The 27,970-nt window shown below is 37.0% G+C and overlaps 2 protein-coding genes and 1 pseudogene across 2 annotated transcripts in view; 2 read left to right on the plus strand and 1 right to left on the minus strand.

Annotated features, from left to right (window-relative positions):
• The window catches only part of ADGRV1 (adhesion G protein-coupled receptor V1), a 503,549-nt gene that overhangs the window by 172,818 nt on the left and 302,761 nt on the right, over positions 1-27,970 (plus strand). The window contains exons 60-73 of the mRNA XM_033111093.1: positions 4,307-4,424; positions 6,309-6,432; positions 7,300-7,438; positions 7,633-7,818; positions 8,162-8,394; positions 10,644-10,792; positions 11,491-11,692; positions 12,886-13,105; positions 15,157-15,396; positions 17,309-17,458; positions 18,515-18,988; positions 23,801-23,944; positions 26,584-26,758; positions 27,420-27,555. Coding sequence (XP_032966984.1) covers positions 4,307-4,424; positions 6,309-6,432; positions 7,300-7,438; positions 7,633-7,818; positions 8,162-8,394; positions 10,644-10,792; positions 11,491-11,692; positions 12,886-13,105; positions 15,157-15,396; positions 17,309-17,458; positions 18,515-18,988; positions 23,801-23,944; positions 26,584-26,758; positions 27,420-27,555 — 2,690 coding nt within the window. The remainder of the gene's footprint in view (positions 1-4,306; positions 4,425-6,308; positions 6,433-7,299; positions 7,439-7,632; positions 7,819-8,161; positions 8,395-10,643; positions 10,793-11,490; positions 11,693-12,885; positions 13,106-15,156; positions 15,397-17,308; positions 17,459-18,514; positions 18,989-23,800; positions 23,945-26,583; positions 26,759-27,419; positions 27,556-27,970) is intronic.
• LOC117025255 (cysteine-rich PDZ-binding protein-like) lies at positions 2,459-2,765 on the minus strand (annotated as a pseudogene).
• On the plus strand, positions 25,601-26,022 carry LOC117025254 (60S ribosomal protein L34-like). Its single transcript, XM_033111095.1, has one exon. It carries the CDS (start codon positions 25,630-25,632, stop codon positions 26,017-26,019), a length of 390 nt encoding a protein of 129 aa, XP_032966986.1. The 5' UTR covers positions 25,601-25,629; the 3' UTR covers positions 26,020-26,022.

Here is a 27,970-nt window from a genome sequence, read left to right on the forward strand (position 1 = left end):
CATAGTTTTGTATCCTTTTTATCTTTCTGTTTCAAGAAGAATAACCCCCTTCAGTGTTTCCTGTAATGTAGGCCTTCTAGTGGGAAATTCCCCCAGCCTTCTGTATATCTGGAAAGGTCTTTATTACTCTGTCCCATCCAGGATGATGAGGATTGTGGGGAGTGAGGAGGGCAGCACAGGGTTAAAAAAAGACAGTAGCCATGAATAGCATATAAGTGCGGGAGCCAATGGACCTGCAGCCTCATGGACTGGGCTGGGGTGCCTAATCGGGCCAATGCATTAGCTTTTATTAGTTAGTTGGGGAAGCAAAGGAGACAAAGCTTTTTAATCTCAAGATCTGTGAATCCCATACACTATAACAGGAAACTGATTCAAGCTAATCACCCTTGCCTGCAGGCAGCAGAACCTTAAGTCTCAGGATGTTTGTACTTCCCCAAGGGACAAAACCTATATGCATGTGAATAGATGGAGAGCACATCATTGAATCTTTTTCCTTGCAGGTTTTGGGAAGGAATGCAGCCACAGAGGCAGAGGCTTTTCTTAGCCTGGGGAAGGTGGGGGGCTGTGCCCACCCTATGAACCCCGTGGGTTCTCCTGTTGGTCCCCACTCGACTGTGCCTGGCTTGAGTTATCCCCCTCGTGGGGAATCTTACTCGTCATTGGCTGACCAGCCATCTTTTTGGGACCAAACAGGGAGACATAGGTGCAAACACAAATATGAAGCAAAGTCTCTGAAAGGATCCGTCTCACAGACTCTCCTTTCTTTGGGGGCAGGTACAAGGAGACAGACGGGTAGGCTGCTGGTGGACACATTACTCTTTCACACCTAAAGAATAACTTTGCTGGATATATTATTCTTGGCCGGTAATTTCTCTCTTTCAATAGTCTGAATATTTGATTCCATACCCTCCTGGCATGTAGAATTTCTGCTTAAAACTCTGGTGATAATCTAATTGGCTTTCCTTTATAGGTTATCATCTTCTTTTTCCTGGCTGCCTTGAGAATTCGTTCTTTGTCATTAATTTTTGACAGTTTTAATACAGTGTGCCTTGGAGAATACCTTTTTAGACTGAGATAATTAGGTGTTCTGTTTACTTCTTGGATTCGAGGATCCAGTTCTTTCCATAGGTTTGGGAAGTTCTCATTGACTATTTGTTTAAAGAGGCTCTGTGTTCCCTTCTCTCTTCTTCTTCTGGTATACCCATTATTCTTATATTACTCTTTGTGATGGATTCAGATAGTTCTTTCATTTATTTTAACTTTCAAGTCTCTCTCTTTTTCCATCTGTGTCATTTCCAGATTGCTGTCTTTGATAGCACTAATTCTTTCCTCTATCTGGTCAGCTCTATTTCCTAAGCTGGTCATGTCATTCTTCATCTCTCTTATTGAGTTCTTTAGCACCAGACTTTCTATTTGGTTCTTTTTTTTTAAGTTTCAGTCTCTTTAGTAAAGTATTCCTTTTGTTCATTAATTTTATTTCTGAGTTCATTAAACTGCCTATCTGAGTTTTCTTGCATCTCATTGAGTTTTTTCGGCAGTGTAATCTTGACTTCTCTGTATCTAAATCATGTATGTCCATGTCTTCATGTTTATTTTCTGGAGATTTTTTTAAAACAAATTTTCTTCCTGAACTGCCTTGTTATCTTTGTTGTTCACAGACAACAGTTTAGTGGTTACCAAAGGGTAAGCAGACAGGGGGGAGGTAGGAGAGAGTAAAGGGGGATAAATATATAGTGACAGAAGGAGATTTGACCTTGGGTGGTGAACACACAATGCAGTATACAGATGTTGTATTATAAAATTGTGCAATTGAAACCTATATAATTTTATTAACCAATGTCTCCCCAGTAAATTTAATAAAATAAATAAAAGAGAAACTACTGAAAATTGCAAGAGATCTCTTTATGCAAATTTAGGCAAATAAATGTAAAAACCTATATGGAATTGACTGTAGTAGATATATAGTGGATATGGAAAGTCCAAACAGATGAATTTCCACAAATGATTTTGGAGGGGAAAAAAAGAGCATAGAATAATCCCAAAGGAATTTGACCAAGTGTTTAAAGATCATGTAATCCCAAAACCACATGGTTTTCATGTCTACCTTTTCTGGGAGTCTGTTGACCTTCTTCAGAGCTTTCAATAGCAAACAACACAGAAACAAATAGTTTTTTTTTCTTTCAGTTTTCTGATAGGTGATTGATGAATCAATCAATGATGCCTTCTGGAAATCCATTTGTACTTAGTCAACCAACATTCTTTTTTTTTTTTTCTTAGTTACATTGTTGCTATTTAGAACTTATTGAGAGCTAAAGAATGAATACCAATCAACTTCCCTGGTTTAAACTTAATTTGTCTTAAAACATGTTATTTTGTAACTTGAACATCTATGATACACCTTGAAAATTTAAAGCAAAAAGAAAAATCATATGGAAAGCCAGAAACTTCATCAATACATCTAGACCGACATTTGCTTGTAGTTTTTGGTATCCAAAACCTTTTTTCCTCACATTGCACAGATGCCCTTTTTGTAGGCACAGTCCTGGCAGTAATGAGAACCTGGTTGGTGCACAGAACTTTTACAAATTCTGCAAGTGGAGAATTTATTCTTTCCATATGGATCAAATCTTGCTTTTTTTTGAGGTCAAAGCTTTATTTTCATTCAGCTTTCTTCCACCACTTTCTGTGGTATTCCTTGCATCATCTTTCCATGTATCTGGAGTGATAACAGTACCAAGTTTCTTTTCACATTTTTCGCACACCATCCTTCTGCGACCATTCTCTTAGCCGCAGAAGCAGCAGCAGTTTCTCAACCACCATTCTTGAGGGTTGGTATTAATGATCTCAAGCATTAATGGCATTAATGATCTCAAGCCAGATTTTTCATTGACTCATTTACAAATTCTGATAGATGATGACTCAAGAAACATCTAGGTTTCATGTCCTAGCCATGATCTGTAAACTTCTCATCTGGCATAACAAGAATTTAGAAGTTACTTTGAAATTTCTGTAATGATTTTCCTCAGTAATAACAAGCAGTAATTTTTCAGTTACCAGATTCTAATTCCTAGCCCTACCTCCCAGATGATTAGAAACATTTTCTTTTTTTTTTTTAGCAGGACATCCATACAAAATGGTCCATAGTCTGATCTTCTCCCCCAAAGAATAAGGACATCCTTTCTCAGAGTACTGCATCAGTGGCATGGATTTGTAGATCAATTTGGATTTGACTTTTTTCATCTAGTTCTTTGGTCACCAACCTGGTGCATTTCATGTAAAACTGAATAATGGCTTCACTGTTCTTTATCCCCAGCAATGACATACACCTGTCTCTATTCTGAGGAATGATTTGTAGCTCAGAAACACAATTATAGCCTCCAGTTCACAATATGCAGAGAGTAAAAGAGATGGAAGTGATTAATTGCATCTTATGAATTACAGATTTTCCATGAATACATTTAATAAGATCTGAGGCAGGAAGTATACATTTTTCTAGAAGCTCTTGTTTTAGAAAGTGCAGATATTCCAAAATGGATAATAGGGAACTATGAAGAGAAAAGAGCTTGGGTGAAGAAATTAAAATCTCAAAGAAAAAATGCAATTACAGAACTAAGATGTGCATGAGAAAGAATAAATAGCAGAATTCAAACACCAGAAAGTTAATCAGTGATGCATAGGACAAATTGGAGTTGTTTTGTCAGCATGCAGAGGAACAGGTAAAGATTAAAATGGTATCTGTCTTGATTATGTCTCAAATTATTAATGTATTTGTCCTCTGTATATTTGCTTTCTTCTTCCTTCTCTTCTAACCTACACTGAAAACTTAACAGATGTTCCGAGAAATCACAGAGCTAAGTGTGATATAAGAGAGGGAAGGAATCATAGTGAGTGCTCTTGAGATCAACACGTGTGGAAAGAATGTGAAGAAAGCAGGAATGAGTGGAGGACAGAGAGTCAAAATAGGTAGTAGAAAGATAACCTTTATAAGGAGTAAACCTATGACCTTGATCTTTTTATATCATACTGTGGCCATTTAGCTCTTTAAGAGATTGGACTTTTTCCATGACTGAAAATTTAGAATTTTGTTAAATTGTTTCCCCCTTTTCCTATTTAAGAACTTGAATAGGATTTATGGTCAGAGCTAATTTTCATAGTAATTCTCTTTAAAAGCAACCCATAATTCTAGGGGACAAAAAGGACACTGAAAAAATTGCTTATGGACGTAAACATTATCCCACTAATGAGAATGTTCAAAATTTAGCTTTGGTTAATCTGAAAAAGTTATTATTTCTCTCATTTGTTGTAGACTGAGTCCCAAAAGACCATTGTATTGCACACACTTCAGGACACTGTGTTAGAGGAGTACAGGCATTTTACCATTCAGCTAATATCAGCTGATGAGGTAGAAATATCTCCAGTAAAAGGTAAGAGAAATTCACGTTTTTGGCAATTAAAAAGTAGATTCTCAGAAAAATGTAACCAAATAATCAGTAGTTACAAAGATAGGTAATGTTAGGTTTTATAATTCCTAAAACATTGCTAAAACATACAGATGTCATTTTCTATATGACATGTGTATTACGGTGAAAGAATTTTTAAAACTAAAATCACAATATCCAATATTAGTAAGGCTACATGTCAAAGATTTCATACAACTTAAGTGGGTGATTTAAAAAAAAATACAGGTATTTATTTTAGCAGTGTTTATCAAGTAAAATATGGAAGTTTCCTAAATGATCCAACAATAGGAAGGAGACTGGTTAAATAGAATACTATGTAACTATTCAAGAGGATGTGGCAGAAAAAGCCTTACATTAAAAATTAAGAATACTTAATTACATGGATAATTGTTATGTTAACAAAGCATACTTCATGACATATTCAATATAATCTCATTTTTGTCATGTGCATGTCATAAATATGTTTGGGATTATTTACTTGAAATGTTGATAGTGGTTTTTGATTACCTATGGTTTGTACACATATTTACAATGATCACATACTACTTTTGTAATATTATTTTAAAACAGCATTTATTATGTCTATTCCCGCCTATCTATACCTATTTTCATCAGAGAGTAGTTACTTAGATATCTTGACATTTCAGAAACAGCCATCATAATTCTCATTTGCTTATGGTCCATATTAAAATTTGTTTCTTAGATATATAGAGAAAGGATTAATCGTTCTAAATGGTTTCATTGTGGTACAAACAATAATGGCCATAAAAAATGGCCCAGCAATTTTGATACGAAAGCTTAATTCTTGTTACATGTCCTTTTTTGCCATCAAGAACTCCATCCTACGTAAGGGTCTGTAGCCAGAAAAGAAAGGTTCTGTGGTCAAAGAAATTCTCAAAATTGTAGAGTATCACTGTATGTACCTAGGGTAGTGAATCTTTTAACATTTTTATCTGGAGTGCTTTCTAACAAGCCTGTAAGAGAATCATATCATTGCACCATATTCTTCTGTAAGTCTAAAATTAGCTCAGTTGTCTACATCATGTTAAAATGAATGTTAGGGTAAATGTCATATAGACAGTAGATAAAAATACAAGAATATACCAGTGGATCAGGGTAAATCATTTATTAATATAAACAATTTATAATATATTTCTAACTGTGACATACTTGCATATGACAAACCACTCATGGTTTTATTAATCCATTGCCACAGAAAGTGACAGTACAGTAATCCATTTTTTTTCCATGAAACCTTAATGTATTCTTGTAGAAACAATTTTGAAGTCACTGCTGAATTATAATATGAATGTGAAATTACTTGATGTTTTTTTATTTCCATTTTAGTAGGACTGTCTGACATTGTTATAAATGCTTATAAGCAAATAATAGTCATAAAATTCAAAATAAAAGTACCCTAGAATTCTTGCTTTTTCCACATAAGCAAGGGACATAGCCAGATAGCCAATTGCAGTGAACTGTAAAATGGTTACTGTAGAAGTGAATTAATGCAAATGGTAGAAAAGTACCTGCTTGCTTATCGTGGCAGAAATAGTGGAATTATTGCCCATTTTTTCCTGTCCCTTTCACCAAAATGTGATCTTGGACAGGTTACTGGCCTGAGTGTCTTCAATGCCTCAGTATGTTTAAATGTCTTCTTCGGTAAAATGAGGGTAATATTAGTACCTATATGATTATATATTAGTACATGTATGATTGCCATGAGGGTTATTAACTCGTAAGATTCGTACATGTAAATCACTTAGAACATTGTCAGGCATAAACTCAGTGAAAACATGTTTGCTACATAAGCCATATGTGTATATGTATATCTCATCTTCAACTTAGGTAGTGCATCAATAATCATTTGGGGAGATAAGGGAGCTGCAGGAGAAGTTGGGATAGCACCACCCTCTAGGCACGTCCTCATTGGGGAACCCTCAGCAAAATACAATGGCACGGCTGTCATCAGGTACGGATTTCGTAATTTTTCTTTGCCTGGGTTAGGGTTTTGAAGTTTTGTGTAAATAGCATTTTATGCCTTAAATACATCGTTCTCAATACATACATATTCTTCAAGCATTGTAATTTTGTATGTTGGTAACATCCTGTAGAGAGTAGAACACACTTTTGGTGAAAATTGAAGACATAGCCTGACCTATCTTGAAGTTAGATCATGAGGAGGTTTCTGACGGTTTCTTGGGTAATCTGCACAGCCCGTGCAGAGGAAAGAACACTGAACTGACACATCAGGAAATCTATGCTTTCAGCTGTCTGTTGCGAACCATGTAAGATAGGAGGGTTACTTCATCTCCGTAAGCTTGGGTGACTTAGCTACAAAGCCATTGCGTAGAAAGTCATCTGAGAAAGCATTTTGTGATTCTAACTGTTCTAAAATTAGGACCTATTGTATAACTATAGGATGATCATAGACAACTTTACTACAGATTTTCTCATGAGGAGTGCGGCATCAACTAGCAGTGACGTAGCTGAAGTTGAGTTTACCTTTTTGGTAGTTTTGCCATTAGCGTTGCATGCGTGAAGTATTTCCTATTCGTTAGAGAACTTTGTTAGACTGTTCATATTTTGTACCTTGTGTATAAGGGAAAGTCTATAAATTCTCTTTTTTTTTTAAATTTTTATGTCTTTAAACCTTCCACTTTTAGTGTTCAGCTTTTACTGAACACTTGTCAAGCACTTTTACACAAGTTCAAGTTATTTAAATGAATAATGTTTTTGAAATAAATGAAAATTGTTTGTTGTTTAAAGACATGGCAAATATCTGGGAAAAGGTCCTTCAATAAAAATGTATTGAATATACATGTGTGTGTTGTTGTAGCCTCGTTCGGGGCCCAGCAATCTGGGGGGAGGTCACCGTGGACTGGAGGATATTCCCCCCATTCATGGGGGAATTTGCTGAAACATCAGGAAAACTGACAATGCGAGATGGACAGTCTGCAGCAATTGTAGTGATACAGGTATTAATGTTACTGGTTTCTGTTATGCGTGTGTGTGTGTGTGTGTCTGTGTGTGTGTATTTAGTTGGTGGGTAGGGTGGTGGGAGGGGGTTAATAGCCAGAGTTTGTTTTTGTTGCTTATATGATAGTTATTTTTCTTTAAATGTTACAGATTCTGCAGCTAGTGGCTCTTTTTTTCCCCCGCCCTCCTGTAGGCTTTGAATGATGACATTCCTGAGGAAAAGTGTTTCTATGAGTTTCAGCTCACTGGGGTCAGTGAGGGGGGAATACTGAGTGAACCTAGCAGCACTGCCAATATCACAATGGTGGCCAGTGACTTGCCCTATGGCCAATTCGACTTCTCACATGAGCAACTTCGAGTGGCAGAGGAGGCACAAAAGGTAGAGTGTGAAGTGCTTAAAATGTATTCATTTTTGTGTTTTATATTATGAGTGATCTTTAAAATGTGTTTCCTTGTTCAGATTCCAAAGTTTTCGTAAACTGATTAATTTGCTCCTAACATTTTAACATGTAATTTATATACTTTTATAACTTATATATATATAACATATATATAACATATATATATATAACACATATATATATGAATTATACATATATATGTGTGTTATACATATAATATATATAATTTCAACATAGTCCCGGTAAATAGAGTTAAAGACAAAATTAAGTATTGTCTGGTAGGTTAATCATCCAAGTCAAATAAAAAACCTTCTCGCATAGGTGAACATCACAGTCATTCGTTCGGGCGGCTCTTTGGGCCCCGTGAGACTCTGGTACGAGACTGTGAGTGGGACTGCCGAGGCAGGCTGGGATTTTGTCCCTGCGTCTGGGGAGCTCCTCTTTGAAGCACGGGAGATGGCGAAAAGTGTGCAGATTGAAATACTTGATGATAGCCTTCCTGAAGGCCCTGAGGAATTCTCTCTAGTGATGACGAAAGTGGAACTACTCGGAAGGTAAAGTGAAAAAGAAAAACAGGAAAAGAAAACGAAACAGAAAGACAGAAAGAGTAAATGCTAGGTCGTGTAGGGAATACTGAACTGTAAAATAGTTCTTTCCCTGCTTTTTCAAAGATTTATGTGACTTGAGAACAGGGCAGGGTAGGAATTTTTGCCAAAGGTTAACTGTTAACTGCATTGTCCTAAAATATAATTTTGTTTTTTTCCTGAAAGTTGAAAATCTGTGTGTCTGTTGTGTGAAGTCACTCTGGGCAGCCAGAATTGAACATGCTATGAGTGTGGAATAATTTGGTGAGGAAATCCATTAACTGTTCTCTAGGTCAAAGGTCAGCTGGCTTTGGGGAATTTGCTTCCCCCTGTCTCTATCAGTATACCTGTGAATGGGCTAGAGTGAGAGATTTTGGATTCTGAACCTGTATTATCTTCTCTGTAGGTGAATGAGGTAGCTGTTTTTGGTTTGTTTGTCTGTTTTACTAGTTTCAGGTGCACAAAGCAATGTAACAGTTAGACATTTTACCCCGCACAAAGTGATAACCCCCTTCCCCCAATCTATTGCCCCTCTGGTAACGTATATATCTATCACAATTTCCCAATAGCTATTTTAAAGTGCATAAAAATCATTTGAGTCAAAGAGAGTCGGTCATTAATGTGCACCGTGTTTTCATTGACGATCAAGAATTAACCATGTGGGAGCCTTCTTATTCTCTGATTAGTGAAAGAGACTTGATGGACAAGGGTGGGAAGCTCCTTTACCACGCGGAAGGGTTCACTTCCGGCAGCCCAGGAACATCTGTGCACCAACAGCTTATGTAAAACCTTCAACTAGAATAATGTTTGCATTTACATAAGTTATAAAGGGATTTTTCTTGTGCATGAAAATGTTTTTACATTTGTTATGTAAGTGCCATGCTTTAAAAGCTTTTTTAAACTAAAATATCTCCTGGAATGACTTAGGTAGAGTGTATTTCATTCCACCTGGAAAAAAATATTGTGGGCTTGCACGCACTTCGAATCTTAAATTTCCCAGAAATGATTGTGTGTCTGGCGATGGGAATGAATTTGTCCTTATATTAAATGTGTTAAAATTTGAGCTGGTCACTGACTATGTTAATTAAATGGATGAAATTTGGTAAAAACAGCTCATAAATGTGAGATCATATCTGTGTTACTGATCAAATAGGTTTAGAAGCATTTGCTCTCTCTGCCACCCTTAAAAAAAAAGCAATTCCTCTTTAAGTTTAATTCTGGGGAAATAATTTTTTCCTTCCAGATACGTTTCTAGGCTTCCTTTGATCTGAGAAGGAAAGTATTGTAAATCTATTTTGTCTAGTTGCTAGAAAATTTCCTGCTCTGGTATTAAATGATGATGATCAGTTTATAATCCATCTCAGACTACTGATAAGTTACTCTTATCATTTCATATTTTAATTCCCAGTTTTCTAATTTGCTTTGTATATAATCATATTAACCAGTTTTTATCCTTTCAAAACTAGGTAGGATAAAAGTACCAAGTAAATAGAATTTAGGAATTGAAGGAAGGACTACAGTGGTTTAGTGCCTTTTTTTTGGGGGGGGCTTCAGGAATTAAAGTGATGTAAAACTCTGGAAATCAAAACTTTTCTTTGATGGGAATGATACCCATCTGAAAAATAGAAACTTTCTTTGCATGAATATATTGTTAGACAGGTCAACTATCATCATCTGTACTGAAGAATAGAGGCATTGGTTGTAATTGGTTTCCACAGATACTAAAATATTTTCTTGAATCTTGAAGGTTTAGTTTAAAATGTCTTCAGTGGCATGCCACTCTATTTCTTTAAAGTAACCTTCTCAGCCTAACACTGTGAATTTCCTGCCCAGCTGGTTTCTGTCCCTGAGTGCACTGCAGTGTAATGTACGTCCCATTTGGGTCCATTACTACAGTATGTGTTCAGCAGTGCATTCCTAGGGTCTCAGGTTCCTTTTACAACTTCTTCCCAATTTCCTTATACTTTTATTATCTTCCTATTGCCTAAATTTAATAACTTTATATTAGTTTTGGTTTCATGCAAGCAGTGATGATTGCAAGCAGCAGAGAAATCTGTTTTAAACATCATTTCAGGAAGAAAAGGAGTATTTTAGTGTTGGAGATTTTTAAAAGTATTAAAATACTTAATAGGACTAAGTTATAGGAGTGAAGAGGGCCCTTCAATTTATGCTAGGCAATTATTTACTCATTTTATTTTATTTCTTTATGACTTTGCAAGAGGATATGATTTTACCATCCAAGAAAATGGACTTCAGATAGATCAGCCTCCTGAAATAGGAAACATCTCCGTTGTCCGAATCATAATAATGAAAAATGATAATGCAGAGGGCATCATTGAATTTGACCCAAGGTATACTGCCTTCGAAGGTAGGTTCAGTAACCTTATTCATAAATTTCCCACTTTTTGCATTTCAGAGTACCTGAGCATGACATTGTCAATTTGAATTCCCATACATAAATTTTCTCAATTTGATGTATGTGTGTACATGTACATCTTTATATGTACTTGTATATGCCTTTGTATATGTATACATTTATTTAAAAACTATGTTTTGAGTTACCTTTGGGCAATCAATCTAGAACCTTACTTATGTATGCCAAAGCTGAATGGTTAGAAACAAGACAACTTAAAAAAAATTATGTTTAACCTTATGAGTATTGAAATATTCATATTTCAAACATTTTTATGAATATATTTCTAACTTATACAATACTTAATTTACTTTGTGATTATAAATCAGTGAATATCTACTTTCTAATGCAGGTTCATTTATTTGTATGTGGCACATAGAGGAAGAATGCGTATGTTAATGATTAAATAGGTTATTTAAATTTTAACTTGTGCTGTTCACTGTAACTTTCAACTTGTGATAAACTATACACCTCCTAAAAAATAAGTCCTGAAATTTTCACTAATTATTTTTTAATGTGATAAATAACTGTGGACAAATCGAATGCTTGCACTGTACCATTATATTTAATTGCCGTGTTTAATTTGACTGAATCTTTTATAAAAGTTAATTGCTTTGTGTGGCATACCAGTTAATTCCAAATTCCTGTTACAGTGGAGGAAGACGTCGGCATGATTGCGATTCCAGTGCTGAGGCTGCATGGGACATATGGCCGCGTGACAGTGGACTTCATCTCTCAGAGCTCCTCTGCAGTTCTTGGTGCTGTCGATTATATACTGCGTGGTAATGCAGTCACGTTTCAGCACGGGCAGAACTTAAGTTTTATAAATGTCTCCATCATTGATGACAATGAAAGGTAACACTATTTAATGATACTGGAAATACAGTCGGCCCCCCTTATCCACAAGGGGTGCATTCCAAGACCCCCAATGGATGCCTGAAACTGCAAATAGTGCTGAACCCTATATATATCATATATATAATGTTTTTTACTACACATACATACCTATGATCAAGTTTAATTTATAAATTGGGCACAGTAAGAGATTAACCACAATAACTAAGGATAAAACAGAACAGTTATAACAATGTACTGTAATAAAAGTATGTGAATGTGATATTTCTCTCTCCTCTACCCACCCCACCCCTACACCCTGCTCAAATTATCCTATTGTACTGTACTCACTCTTTCTTGTGATACTGTGAGATGACACAATGCCTGTATGATGAGATGAAGTGAGATGACTGATGCAGGTGTTGTGACATAGTGTTAGGCTGCGAAAGGGTTACTTGAACATAAGCAGTACAACACCAGGACAATCGATCTCATAACCAAGACAGCTACTAAGTGACTCACAGGTGTGTAGTGTGTACATAAGCTAGACAAAGGGATGATTCATGTCTTGAGTGATCAGGTCAGCAGGAGATTTCATCAGGCTACTCAGAACAGCACACCATTTAAAACTTAGGAATTGTTTATTTCTGGAATTTTCCATGTAGTATTTTTGGACTTAGTTGACTGCAGGTAACTGAAACCATTTTGAAAAGTGAAACTTCGAATAAGGGGAACTACTGTAATATGGGCATACATAGAGCATGAATATTGTGTTCCAGTCTTTACCTATGTTTTGCGTTGATAATAGAATTTTAGATTATACGTGTGGCAATTGAGAAACAAGTGAGAAACTTTTGGGGGTGCTGGGGTAGGGAAAAAAGGATTGGGGAACCATTGTGATTGTATATGTCATTTTTTTCAAAATGGAGTGTTCCCTCTGGATTTGAAAAGTCTAATAAGAATGTGGAAACATCCTGCAATTTACTTTTTTAATGCATAAAGCAATTAAAAAGAGGGTCTAATAGCTGGCCCAAGTTATATAAAATTGAAGCTGATCATTCATGCTTTCAGCTGAGCACTCTCTTTTTCTCACTTGATGTGTGACTACTGTGCCTTGCATATGTATGACCAATTTGGAAAATGACTAGTTATTTGGATTTTAGAAGCATTTTAATATGTTTAGACTAACAGAATTGCTCTTTTTTGCTATGCAGTGAATTTGAGGAGTCCTTTGAAATTCTGCTGGTTGGAGCTACTGGTGGAGCGGTGCTTGGGCGCCACCTAGTGAGCAGAATCACGATTGCCAGGAGTGACTCTCCCTTTGGCGTTGTAAGATTTCTCAATCAAAGCAAAATTTCTGTTCCTAATCCCAATTCCACACTGATTTTATCCTTGGTCCTGGAGCGGACTGGAGGACTCTTGGGAGAGATTCAGGTAGAGTTATTATTCCCATGGTTTTAAAAATAATTTTTGATATTTGAGTTTGGGATTGGATTTTCTCATTCCTCAAATATATTCATTTATAATAGTACTTATTAATTACCTAGCTTCCAAATACAATAGCTTCCAAGTCCTATAAGGAGTATAAAAATATATGAGGCATACAGCTATCTTCAGGAAACTCTTGAGAATAAATTAGAAATTATTATAAATGACAGAGTCTGGTAAAAATACATGAATTCAACAAGTATTTGTTGAGTGCTTTCCATGTCCAGACCCTGTTCTGGTCACTGAGAACACACTGGTGAATAGGACAGACCTTGTCTCTTTTTTCACTAGAGTTTTCAGAACAATAAGCAAAAAAATAAAAAGAAAATTATTTGATAACACTAAGTGCTCTGCAGGAATGCAAAATCAAGAGACACAATCATGAATGATCTGCTGGCTACTCTAGATTGGATGATAAGAATATGATATTCCAGCTGAAAGGTGGATGATGAGAAACAGGTGGTCAGTGTCATTGTTGGAGGCATGAGCATTTGGACAGAGGGAATAGCCAATGCAGATCTACAAGCCTGGCATGTTTGAGGTCTGGGAGGTGGGTCCATGTGGTGGGGGGCGGAGGTACTGGGATAACAGCACAGGATAGATCAGTGGGGTCAGTCGGTGTTTGATCACAGTGACATCCTAAAACAGGTTAAAGATTTTATGCTAAAGGCAAATAGGATGCCATTAGAAAGTTTTGAGTAGGGGACTGATGTGGATGTCACTGGGCTGTCATTTGAAGCAGCTCGGTTATGACAGCTGTGAAGGAAAATGGACTGCCAGGAAGCCCGATTTCGAAACAGGAAGGGCAGTTAGGGGGCTATTGTTGCCTTCTATTGCCCAGGGCAAAGCTGACAGCTCAGACAAGAGTGGAGATGGACATGATGATAAGTGAATACTCATTGAGCATGTTTTGGAAGAAAAATTCATTGAGTTGGGGGAGGCTGAGGAAAAGAGAGGGATCAAGGATAACCACTAACATTTTAGTTTGAGCAACTGGTTAGCAATTGTAGTGCTGTTTATTGAATTGCAGGAGCTTGGAGGGAAATCAGGAGTTCTGTTTTGTCCAGGTTAATTTGAGATAGCAACTAGATATCCCAGTGGAGGGGTCAGGTTGTCAGGGGGTGTGCAAGTATAGGTTCTGAGGTTTAGGGCTGCAGACATAGAAGGTGTTGAAACATATGGAGGCATTTGAAACTATGGGGCCTAAGTAGAGTAGGATGTGAGGGATGCAGACCTCAGTCCCAGGCTGCCAGCACTTAGGGATCTGCCCAATTTTCTTTCTTTATGGAAATGAAAGGCATTCAATTTTAAATTACAGAGACTTTTTACAAATGCATTTATTATAACATAAAATTTTGTTTCTTATAAACAATTTATGAAAATTTCTGTTCATTTTATACTAGAATTTATTTAAGTATATTTAGAAGTGGATGCACACTCAGCAGCCTTTTCATGCGGTTTTATTGTCTTATTTGATAGGTTTTAATTGACAGAACCCATATACATAGCAAGACAGTGTTGTGCTCATATATTTAAAAAGTTTGTGTTTCATGTGTACAGAGGGTGCCAAAAATGTATACATATTTTAAGAAAGGAAGAAACTGTATTAAAGTTGTAATACTCAATATATTATATACCAATAACAAAAGATGAATACAAGTCATGCGTATACATTTTTTTGCCACCCCTGGTGTGCGTGTGTGTGTATTATATATACATAATGTACTTTTATATTTTTGTTATCCTGTGGTATTAAAAAATGACCAGGTTTTCTTGCTAGACATTGTTATTCATGAGAACTGATATTCTATAGTTATGCAGTTTACATTTGCAAATATTATTGTTTTAAAAACATGAGTTGATAATATAGAAATTTTCTGGAGATATTGTAGAATAATTTTCATGTATATGTGTAATTTTTTCTAATACTACATATCCTGCAAAGTAATTCTCGGTTTAAAAATGATCATCTCTATTAAAAACACAAACACCTGCAGGTGAACTGGGAGATAGTAGGACCCAATTCTCAGGAAGCCTTACCACAACAGAACAGAGACTTTGCAGACCCAGTGAGTGGTTCCTTTTATTTTGGAGAGGGAGAAGGTGGAGTGAGAACCATAATTCTGACAGTCTACCCTCATGAAGAAATTGAAGTTGAAGAGACTTTCATTATCAAACTTAAACTTGTGAAAGGAGAAGCTAAATTAGACTCCAGAGCCAAGGATGTCATGTTAACAGTAAGTCTGACTTTATCTTCCCACACAATTTTGGATTTAATTAAAGGAGTTAATCAGAAAATGAATTTACATTTGTTGAAACGCTATAGGTTTATGATGAATTAAAAGTTATAAAAAACCAAATAAAGTTATAATAATTCCTATGATTGTTATATTACTTTTTTACATAGCTTGATTATTGGTATTATTTTTGAAACCATTTTAACATAGTGAGAAATACTTATTTTACACTCTTTAAGAAAATGTGGTGTTTTGGGAATATTTGGCACTTTTAAAGAGAAGGTATTTCTTATATGAGGTGTGATAAAAAAGTACAGTGAATGCTGCGCCGAGTGCCATCCAAAGGAAAGGCAGGGATCTTCAATACTGGAAGCAGCATGTTGGACCTTAGTAACAGTGTGTGACAAGTTTCAGCTTTGTTCGGTGCAGTAAGTTGGGTTGAGAGAAGGTGTGATTTATAGTGTGCCGTAAATCATCCTCCATCATGACAATGATCCGTTTCACACATCGCTTCTGGTACAGCAATTTCTGTCCAATAAAAACATTGTGGTGTGTTCTCATCCACCTTATTCACTGGATCTGGCACCATGCGACTTCTGGCTCTTTCCCAAAGTCAACATGATTCAGGACATCGAGGCATGTTGCGCCATGACAGCGCAACTAAAGACACTCGTGACAGAGAACTTCCAGAACTGCTTCAGAAAGTGGCAAGAACGTTGGGATAAGTGTGTTTGAAGTGAAGGGGAGTATTTTGAGGGGGATTAATAGCAATGTGTCTTTTACTGTAATAAATTGTTTAATTTAAACATTCACCGTATTTTTTTTTTAATCACACCTTGTATCATCTAAAATACTGGCTATCTTTGCCATCAAAGTACATAAAAATTATTAACTAGTTACAAGTCAGATTGTTTGAAGGAAGAATGGTAGTTATTTAATTAGCACAATAATGTGTTGGATTAGATCCAAATTTGATATGAACCACCCAGTCCATCAGGGACAGAAAGTGCACAGACCAAGGCAACTGAAAACAGTGCAGAGAAATGAATATCTCTTTTTAAGTTTGGAAAATACTTTTGTCTGGGATCAGTTATCAGTTGAATTTCTCCAGGGAAACAGACAAAGAGGGAGGGAGGGAGGGAGAGACAGAGGGATTGATTGATTTGATTGGTTGATTGATTGTGGGGACTGACAGGTCCAAAATCCATCCAGCGATCTAGCAGGCAGGAAACTCAGGAAAAAGTTGAAGTTGTGTTCTCGAGTTTGAATTTTGTGGGGCAGGCAGGAAACTCAAGCAGGATTCCTAAGTTGCAGTTTTGAGGCAGAATGCCTTCTCCTGGAAACCTGAGTTTTTGTTAATTAAGGCCTTCAACTGATTGGATGAGGCCCGCACACATGAATGAGGGTAATCTTTACTTAAAGTCAACTGATTGTAAATATTAATGCATCCACAAAATACCTCACAGCAATGTCTAGACTAGTGTTTAACCAAACGGTTGAGCACTGTAATCTAGCCAAGTTGACACATGACCATCACAGGGCCCTTTTGCCTCTCTCCACATTGTATTATTACCAGTAGAAAGAAGTTAGCTAAAATTAACTGGTTAAATAAAACACACATAGGCAAACAAAGCTAAAATCAGGCATCAAAGTACCATCTTTTTGAGATTCTGTAAATTATAGGTTTCTGGACACTTATTCCCATTCTCCTTGGAGAATAAGAACCTACTTGTTTTAGAACAATCAGTGTAGTAAAGACGGTTCTTAAAAATCAGGTAGCTGGGTAGATTATCCTCAAATATTATTTCTATGTTTCTTTTCTTCAGGTATCTGTGTATTGTTATGTTAGATACTATATTTTCATCCATAGTTGTAATATGTTATTCACTCTGCACTCTGTTTCTGTTTTTAGATACAAAAGTTTGGTGACCCCAACGGAGTGGTTCAGTTTGCTCCAGAATCTTTATCTGTCAAGACCTATTTAGAGCCATCAGCTCTGGAAGGGCCCCAGATTATTACTTTCTTTGTCAGAAGAGTCAAGGGCATTTTTGGAAAAATTACGGTATCAGTTTTCATTTGATTTTTAAGTAGAGTAATAATTTGCCTGACAAGCGTAGTTGAGAGGGACAGAGAAACTGCCTTGTTCTGGTTAAAATTTTTGATAAACTGAAGTGGAATGAGTTTTCAGAAAAGGTTCTTTTAAGTACCTGGGGACTCTCTAACCAGCATCAACCTCTAGCAATCTCTCTAAATTCTGTTACAATTAGATTAAAAAGACCTTCCTCACACTTATTCATGAAGAGTATGAATAAACTGTTTTGTATTTTTTTTGTCTGCTGTAACATGAAGCTTTTCCGATTTAAGTGTCCCAATGATTTTTGTAAATTGCGTAATATGTTTCTCAGGGCTTTATTTCTCAATGTAATTTTTCCACTTAGCAACTGATTTTTAAGAGATTGCATTTGTGTGTATATTAATATGGGACATTTGAGGGCGCCCTTGTAAATCATCAGATTTGTCTGATAGGTCAAGCTTACTTGTTTTCTAGAAATACGTATTTTGTGAAATTTCTCTATACAGTCACCTCTGTTCCTGTAACTGGTACTTCTTCAGTTGAAGCTTTATGGTTTGGAGGTCAAAAATTCTTGGAAAATAACTGTTAATTCTTGAAATCGTATAGATAGTCCCTTTCGGTTAAAACACAAGACCAAATTCTGCTGTGATGCATCAGATTATCTACTCACTTTTTACCTTCAAATATTTATTGTGTATGGTTCCCTGTTTAACGCATTTTAATGATTGGTGGTACCAGCATTTTAAAGTTAACTTGCTCCTCTTTGTCTTTTCAAATTGTTATTACTTTAGAAGTAGGTGAAATGAGATTTTGTAATCTTGTCCTGCCAATTGCATATGACAGCCTGAAAGACATACAATACTTTCATGATGCTGATGTCATTCTTCCATGCTTTCTAAAGTAACTAACTGCTCAGAGAGTTTAACTTTGAATAATGAATGATGCACAATTACAATTTCTTTGTAGAGGAAAACTTCATTTAAAGGATTTTGCTTCACTATATTGAATTACATAACTTTTTGGACGTTTTTCCTTTTATTTTAGGTTTACTGGGAAATAAGCAGTGAGTTTGATATTACCGGAGACTTTCTTTCTACAAGAGGATTTTTCACCATTGCTGATGGAGAGAGGGAAGTGAGCTTTGATGTTCATTTGCTACCAGATGATATACCTGAGATAGAGGAAGATTATGTCATCCAGCTTGTATCTGTGGATGGAGGAGCAGAATTGGATCCAGAAAAATGCATCACACAGTTCTCTGTTTCTGCAAATGATGACCCACATGGTGTGTTTGCTATGTATGCAGATCGTCAGTCGGTACTTATTGGGCAGAACCTTAGTAGATTCATCCAGATTAACGTAACTCGGCTTGCTGGAACTTTTGGAGATGTGGTTGTTGGATATCGAATATCATCTGATCACAAAGAGCAGCCGATTATTACTGAAAATGCAGAGAGGCAGCTGGTGGTCAAAGGTGGTGCCAGATATAAAGTGGACACCGTGCCAATAAAGCGTCAGGTTTGTCATTTTTTTTTTTTAAGTTTCCTGATCATTCCAATCAAACTCCTTCAAGAGAGCCCTTACTTGCCTCATGATCAGTTTTAGTCTTATTCAGTGTTTAAATGCAACCGTGAAAAGTGCCTTGGAAAATGCATAGTAATTATTGGATAATTCATAGAGTGAAGTATTTCCAGATTCTTAGTGAATAGATATATTCCAATTTGGAGATGAAATATTTTTGTCTAGATAGTACCAGGAATTTATTTAGTACTTACAATGTTCCAGGAATTGTTCTAAGTGCTGTATGAACACACACTGACACACAGACAGACACACACACACACACACATACACACACAGGATGCTTGTTGAAGAGGAAAAATTTATAGGCTTCCGTGGGCTCTTATAAAAGGGCAAAGCAGTGAGAGAGACTGATGTGTGCTCCCTGGAGTTCGGGAAGACTACATAAACACAGAGACGGGTACCTGCTTCTCTCCTTGCAAAGCTGGAATATAGGAGATTGACTCTGATTTTCTCAGATGGTAATGAAGAGAGAGGGCAGCAGACGGCTCTGGCAACATTTGGACGGAAAGTGCATGGATTTCCTGTGGGTCAAGTAGATACCCTAGCAGTCTTTCTCAGTCTGAGCCAGAGAAAGTGATTTGAGTGACTATTTGTCTTACTCCTTCCAAGGATGGTTCATAACTAGTAGTATTATATGCATGGGAGAGAAGTTGATTTATTTCATGCCTAGGATGCATTATGGCACAGGGGATCTCCTGGTTGAGAAAGGCTGCCCCAGAGGATCACCAGATTAGAGTCATCCTGAAAACAATCTGCAGGGTGGATCATAAAGCTAAGAGAAATCCAAAAAGGTCATTGTCTCTGTGGAGGAAAGGTGATGAGTGGAATTCTGAAGTCTTCGAGGAACACTTGCATCAATTCCATAAAAAGTTGAGGATTTGGGTGCCTGCCTTCGTGGAGGGAGAGTGGTCAGCCGGTGTTAGCCAAAAAAGGACTACAGCAGTGAGGCAAGATATTTGTCAGTCTATCTCAAAGCACCCCTCCCCTGTCCCAAACCTAAAAGTGCCAGAGATTCATGGCAAGGTCTAAGGGGGACTGGAGAAGTATTGAAACATCATACCAAGACCCCTTTCCTACTGTAGATCCTAAGCCATAAACCTAGCAAGTGCTGGGAGAAAGAGGGATAAAGAGGGGAGCTTTACCTAAATATGAGATGGAAGTTTTGATTGATGTTGGTCTGGCCTAACTTCCTGAAAGTGACAGGAAGCTTTGAGATCTACTCACAACATTGTCAACAGGTAGTGGAAAGAAAAGCACAGTAGTTTCCTGTTTGTATTCTAGTACTAAGTTTAGCCCACTCAGTAATTGATGATGTTTAGTTTCATGTAAACTTATGATCAATAGAAAATAGGCTGTCATTCAGAGTAAGCAACAAGCATATTACATTAATATGTAGCCTTTTGATCTGTTGTGTACCTGAGTCTTTACTTTTGTTGTTTAATAAAGGAGAAAAATGGAGGCTTCTTAGTGAGACATGGGTGTTACAGTTATTCCTACACTCCTGTAGTTCTTTGGGGAATGGGCTCACTGCCATAGCCCTATTGTATCAGATTCTAACCTACGTTTCCTATATCCAAAAATTCTCAAGACTGGAATAAACAGTGCAAAGTTGGGGAAATAAGAAGTGGCTTAATTTAACCAGAATATGCTTTTATTAAGTCTCATTTACAAATTAGGAGACTTAAGTTTTTTTTAAAATACAGTGTGCTTAAATTATGTGACTTGAAACATTTTCCCAAACATATCCATGCAACATCACCTTCTCAATACATTCAAGTTATAATCCCTGCTAATGAACATTAGGGGACATTTCCTTTAGCTTTTCTAGGAATAGATTTGTATTATATATCTTCTATTTAAAGTAAGATTTCACTTGACAATAAGACATGCCACATTGAACATTCTATTTTTCTATTATTTTACTAAGCATTGTGTTCAGTACAAAATTATTCTCAGACTATGTATAGGAAAACCAAAATATGTGATACATATTGTGTGGACTAGAACCATTGGTCTGCCTAACTGAGATTGTTTCTTGTATTGAATGCTACTTAGAACATTTTGAAGGATGGTAGTCCTCTTTTCATTTCACTTTGAAAGCTTAATGATAGTTTATAAAGATACTTAGCTTCCCAACACATATTTGAATTCTCATCTATGAATTTTTTAATATATTTGAATCTATTTAAATTATTTTACTTATTTATTTATTTATTTTTGATAAATTTTATTGGGGAATATCGGGAGACAGTGTGTTTCTCCAGGGCCCATCGGCTCCAAGTAGTTGTCCTTCAATCTAGTTGTGGAGGGCGCAGCTCAGCTCCAAGTCGAGTCGCCGTTTCCAGTCTTTAGTTGCAGGGGGCGCAGCCCACCATCCCATGTGGGAATTGAACCAGCAACCTTGTTGTTGAGAGCTCACGCTGTAACCAGCTGAGCCATCCAGCTGCCCCTCCAGAAGCTCAGTGGCAGCTCGTTGTCTTCAATCTAGTTGTGGAGGGCACAGCTCACTGGCCCACGTGGGAATTGTACTGGCAACTCTGTTGTTCAGAGCTCACACTCTAACCAACTGAGCCTTCCAGCTGCCCCTTTAAATTATTTTTATGATTCCTATTTTCAATAAAGTAACAAAAGTTTATTAACTTGTGCATACATGAAATCTTCCTCTTATTTGCTTATTTTAATCTTTTTCATTAACATTTAAAACTGCATAGGTTTCTTTTCTCTTTCACATTCCAGGATGTGTTATGTAAGACTGCACGTAGATTATTCAGTGGTTTTATGTGAGTTAGTCCTCTAAGATAGCTGTTGGGGTCAAGGTATGACATGTCCATAAACCAAAGGTAGGGTTTTTTCAGTGGTCCGCTTTTTCCCTCATCCCCTGCACATAATGCATTGCTCTTTGAAGTTTGAAGGATATTAGTTAAAGGAGTTAAATACAGTTCTCCCTGCTCCACCCTCTTGGTAAATGTTAGGACTTTGGGCAGGTCAGCCACAGAGAAGCGCGGTAGGTCTTTTAACAGAGGAAGTTTCCATTCGGCTCTGAAAGCTAGAAGACCCTTGATAACGGTTTAACATCAGAACCTGAGAGTGTGAATTGTTGCCTCGCCGGGTTAGCAACAGACTTCCTTTAAGAGGCATGAACTGATGATGAGAATCACTGGTACACTAAAGAAACAAGTCTAAGTTCAAAGGAATTTCGTTAGCATGCAAGAAGAATTTTATATTTGTGGTTGAGTCATTTATTCAAACCTTTATTGAGTACTTTTTATGTGCCAACCATTGCAAGAAGCCCAGCAGATACAAAGGTGACAAAGACAATTTCTGGTGTCACATTGCTTCCTGTCTAGTGCAGGAGAAGGCCCTTTAATAGCCAGTTAGAAAAACATGTGGGTAAGCAGTGTTTGAGATGTGCCCAGGATATTAATGGGGCTGAACATTCTTTCTGTTTGTGCCCAAATGCCATCACAAATGCTGGGAAATTTGTAGAGTGGTATGGGTGATGCAGTCCTGGATCAGGAAATGGAAGGTCATACTGGAGAACACAACCGCTCCTCCAAGCCTTCAAGTTCCCTTTCAAGCTAATCTACCTGATTTTCTTCCACAGGAAAAACAGCTTTTCCTCAAATCCTGTTACTCCTCTTCAACTTTAATGTTTAATTTTGCACCCTGGGGGTCTGCTGCATCACATAAGGCTGTGTGTGATGGATGGGCCCATGAACAGAGGACCTGGGTGGGAAGACACAAATGACTGGGTTCCTGGCCCTTCATTCTTTAGGAAATAGGGACAGAAATCCTTAGTTGCCCAGCCAGTGAACAGCGTGGGAAAGGGGCACCCCTTTAGAGGAAAGGTGGGAGGCACATGGTTGAAGTAAAGACATTGTGATTTATTTCTGTTTCCTTAGCAGTTGACTGATGATTCACATTCAGTGAGTGTCATTTTGAGAAAAATGAAGAGTGATTAAATGAATGAGACCTATGTTGTACAACATTTGAAACCACTGTGCTATATATTTTGCACATTTGGAGGGTGTGATATATGTTTAAGTACGTTTAAGTACGTTATATTTGAAAGAACAGACACCATGGAAATTGTTATTTTTACATTCAGTAAAGATCTACAGAATTTTTAGTAATATTCCAGAATATGGGATAACAGTGGCTTATCCATTATCAATAATGTTTAATGGGAAAATGTATATTTCAAAAAAAAAACTTTCAAAGTAACACCAATTTTTAAATCCAGGGTTTCCCCTATTTTGTTGGATTCTGAATCTTTGAGAATTGATAATCTAACACATGGTGTTAGTAATTATTTGTCAAATATTCAAATTATCAGTACACCTAAATTATTATCCATTTTGGGTAAATGTTACTACTCAATGAATAGGAAGAAAGTGAGTTTTGCTGGTGTTAGCGGATGACAGACACTATTCACCGGTGAGCTCTTCTCATTCCTGTGGCCCTGATTCTATTACTACTATTACTTCTGTGAGTTTCATCATTTCTGAGGCTATTCTGGTACACATGGAGAATTTGCAAACTTGTGCTTTTTATACTCTATTGCTATCACTCTTTACCCCATACTGGTGATTGGTTTTACAACATGGGGGAAAGGGTAATAGATTGATGAAACTGATACAAAAGGAACCAGAGGCGGTGTGCTAATGACTTGTGCCAAATACCAGTGTTTTTCTCTGAAAATTATTTTTTTTTACTAAAAAAGTCATTGATATTGTTTGTTTATAGGTCTTCCTACCACTGGGCTCTAATTTCACCTTGCAGCTGCTGACTGTGATGCTTGTTGGTGGACATTTCTATGGCATGCCAAAAATTCTCCAGGAAGCAAAATCCGCTGTCGTTCCTGTCCCTGAGAAAGCTGCCAATTCTCAGGTACTCTCCGGGAACCACTAGAGGGCAGGCAGCTTTTACAGGAAGGACTAAGATTCTTAGAATTTTTAAAGATTAACTATCTCCTTAAATCTCAGTAATCCTATGAATGTCAAAATATACATTATGGATATATTATATGAAAATAGTTTGTCAATTTTTGACATTAGGTAGAATAATATGTGTCCTTTTTAGACTTTCAGGAAGTTTGTATCTTGTGAAATTTGAATGTAAGGTGTAAAATTTTTAAAATAATAGTCACCTCGAGTCAAAATTTCAAGATTTTCCCTTGATACTGAATATTGAGGTATTTTATGCTAAATAATTAAAAGTAGAATGAAACATCAGTTAATATTTTAGATTTTTTTCATTTATACTAACTTTGTGAATATTTGTCTTTAATTTTCGGTACTCTTTATCCTGTGACAAGTTTGTACTGATGTAGATAAATGCTAGTAGGGAGATCCTGTGACACAGTTGCACCTAAGCATCTGAATCTTCCATCTGAGTTCATTGTAGGAAAGACTGTTTCCTCAATACTTCATAAATTCACATGAGAATACAGAATAACTTGAGAGCTTTACTTCCTGTATAGGCTGCTTCCGTCAATGTAGGAACAAGACACGGCTATCATCTCTGGCTATGGGGATGTGGGTCCTTTTGAAACCATTATGAGGTATCAGTGCATCCTCCTTTGTCAGCTGGGAGCTCCTTCAGTTTGACTGAGAAGGGCTGTTCCAAAATGCAGACCTGGAATCTGTGCAGATGAAGGGGCAAGAGGATGGGCAGATCTGGCCAGGAGCTTGTGTAACAGGGTCTGTGGCCATTAAGGGGATGCTCTTCAGTTATTCCCTCCTGAAATGCTTCTCCACAGGAATGAATTTGCTTTGTCCCTTAAAGTGGAATCCATCACCGTGAAAAATAGCTGGGAGTAATAAGTTTCTTTCTGCACCTCCTCTGTTCAAGAGGAACTGAGTACAGAATTGAATAATGCTTTGAAGTTTTGTTGTCTTCTTTTTGCTCCTAGGTTGAGCAATCTTATAAAAAAAGATTTCTTTCAACCTGAATCATTCATTTGGCATTGTGAATTATTTCCTACTCCTTGTCCATGCACGTTGTCACAACATTGTATAATTGTGTCACCTCAAAGGGCAAGATCAGGGCCAGATCATGGGCCTGTCCTCAGCGTATCCTCTGTATTGCTTACCAGTATTTGTGTGTGTGTGTGTGTGATTTTGTGACTAGGACACTTTCAAGCAGTAAATAGCTTTGTAGTAAGCATGACCTCAAATTTACAAAAGCTCTCAGAAATTGCTAAGCAGAAGACTCGCTCTAATGAAGACTCTAGGATGGTGTCAAATTGAAGTTGTTGTTGTCGTTCTTTTTTCTTTTCTGCAGCTTCAGAAGCTTTCCTGATACCATTTCAATTTAAAATTGGGAGAATGAGTTTTGATATAGAACTGTTTACCGTATGGTACCCCAATTTTATAGATATTAGAACCAAAAGACCAATTTTATAGATACTGGACCAAAAGAGATAAACTAAATTATCCAAGTGAAGCCCAGAATCTGGTTTTATTCTTACTGATTGACCAGAACTGAATTCATATGAATCTCAGGATAACCTCAGAAGGTTGCCCTTAAAACAAGATCTTCTCTTCCGGGGACGGTATCTACAGGCATTCAGAATGGTCCAGCGTTTGACATACCGTAGGAGGCTGTCCTACAATACAGCTTCTAACAAAACTAGGCTGTCCCGAACCCCTGGTAATAGAATTGTTTACCTTTATACCAAGAAGGTTGGGAAAGCACCAAAATCTGCATGTGGCGTGTGCCCAGGCCGACTCCGTGGAGTTCGTGCTGTGAGACCTAAAGTTCTGATGAGGTTGTCTAAAACGAAAAAACATGTCAGCAGGGCATATGGTGGATACATGTGTGCTAAATGTGTCCGTGACAGGATCAAGCGTGCTTTCCTTATCGAGGAGCAGAAAATCGTTGTGAAAGTTTTGAAGGCACAGCACAGAGTCAGAAAGCTAAATAAAAAAATGAAGCTTTTTTTGAGTAATAAAAATAATTAAAAGGCTAAAAAAAAAAACAAGATCTTAACTTGATGTAGATGAAAAAGATGGTTGTTTAAAAAAAATTTTTGAAGCTCTATCTTAAAAAAAAAGATACTAAATTGAATCAAAGAGCTAAAAAAAAAATCTTAATAGAAAAACCTGATTCATGGTGCTCATTTTATGAACGAAGAATTTATTATTATGTCTTAGAAGTCAAATTTCAGTTCTAGACAAAACAAGATTCTATAAAGACCCATGAAAAAATCATACTAAAATGACATTTTTAATCTTTTGGTTTTCTTTAACCCTAATTACATTTGCCTTTTTTAGGTATTGTTAATTCAAAGGATTACATTTTGATAAAAAAATAAAGCAATAAACTATAATCAGAATTTATCATCAGAATTATAAATTTTCAAGTCTCAGATGTCATTTCTTAAACATTACTCTTTAATTGAATTTATTTAATTAAAGCAAGAAAACATATTGTGTAAACAAAGAGAGGTTGATTTTTAACCTCCTCTCCAGAAAACAAGAACCTTTAGAGAGAAATAAAATATTCTCAGCATGTTTTTCCCCCAGGTTGGATTTGAATCTACTGCTTTTTCACTCACGGATGTCACTGCTGGAACCAGCCAAGTTGTGATTTCTAGGCGAGGCACATATGGCGCTCTCATGGTTGCCTGGGTGGCTGGATATGCTCCTGGGTTAGAAATCCCCGAATTCATTGTTGTTGGCAACATGACCCCGCAACTGGGTGAGTTGTAGTTTTTCTAAGATCTGCCCGGTAGAACATGAAGATGTATAATTGGCCACTAATTTTCTTGGATTATCCCTACTCTGGACAATGAACTGTTTGTTTTCTAGGTAAATCAGTGCTCCTATATTAGAGTGATCAGAATTGCAAATGATGCTTGGTAAGAATGAGACAGTTTATTCCATTAGAAAGATTATTCCATCAAATTAAAAACTTCATACCTCACCTGGAAGTAATGATCACTAAGCAGACTAGTCTGTTTATACATTAGGAATTTGTTAAAAGTAGTTCTAAACACTTCATTTGGACCATATAATAATAATAATAAAAATAATAATGAAAAGGTACACCTTTGTATCCATTTACATGTTCACCTGAATATTTCTGACAGTTGAGCACTGTCACTTCATCTACTTAATGTTTTAAATTATACCAATAGCTTTATGAGGATCAGTGAGATGCGAATGTTAGATGGTTTGACCTGTACCATGTAGTGTAGACAGGGATTGAAGACAAGGTTTGTTTGGTCTAGGGAGCTCCTATAAGTTTATTTATCCCCTCCCACTTTTTAAATGTTTTACTTTCACTACATTTTTAAGAGTTGAATCCCAATTTAAGAACTCAGAAATAATACCCTGACTCCCTTTTCATGTCCTTTTAGGGAGCCTTTCATTTTCCCATGGCGAACAAAGTAAAAGAGTCTCCCTGTGGACATTTCCCAGCCCTGGTCAGCCAGAGGCCTTTGTCATTCACCTCTCAGGAGTGCAGAGCAGAGCCCCTGGTGGGGCTCAGCTTCGGTAAGACCAACTCAATTCTCAGCCCAGGAAGTCTCTGAGGAGTAATCTGGAATTAATCAGTTGAAACAGGAAAAGACAAGGATTACATTCCTTAAAGCAGATGCAGAAACAGTTTTGGTGTAGAGAAACGTGTGGCCTGCACGTCAACAATGCCACGGAGAGAGGTTGACTTTCAGAGAATCAGCACCCACAGCTTTCCTTGAAGAGTGTTCAACCTGACTTCTAACTTGAGAATGGTGGCTTGGGGTAACATCTCCAAAAAGAACCATAACGACAAAGTCACCTGTTTTTTAGGGGGGGGGGTGCCTTCTGAGAAGACAGTCCGCCTGAAAAATACCTGATTTCTCCAAGGGATTCAGAGTAAGAAGAAGACTACACAGTAGGGTCATAATGGGACTTGTAGCAGTGGCTCTTT

The sequence above is a fragment of the Rhinolophus ferrumequinum genome, chromosome 7 (assembly GCF_004115265.2).
Source record: "Rhinolophus ferrumequinum isolate MPI-CBG mRhiFer1 chromosome 7, mRhiFer1_v1.p, whole genome shotgun sequence".
NCBI classification, from domain to species: Eukaryota; Metazoa; Chordata; class Mammalia; order Chiroptera; family Rhinolophidae; genus Rhinolophus; species Rhinolophus ferrumequinum.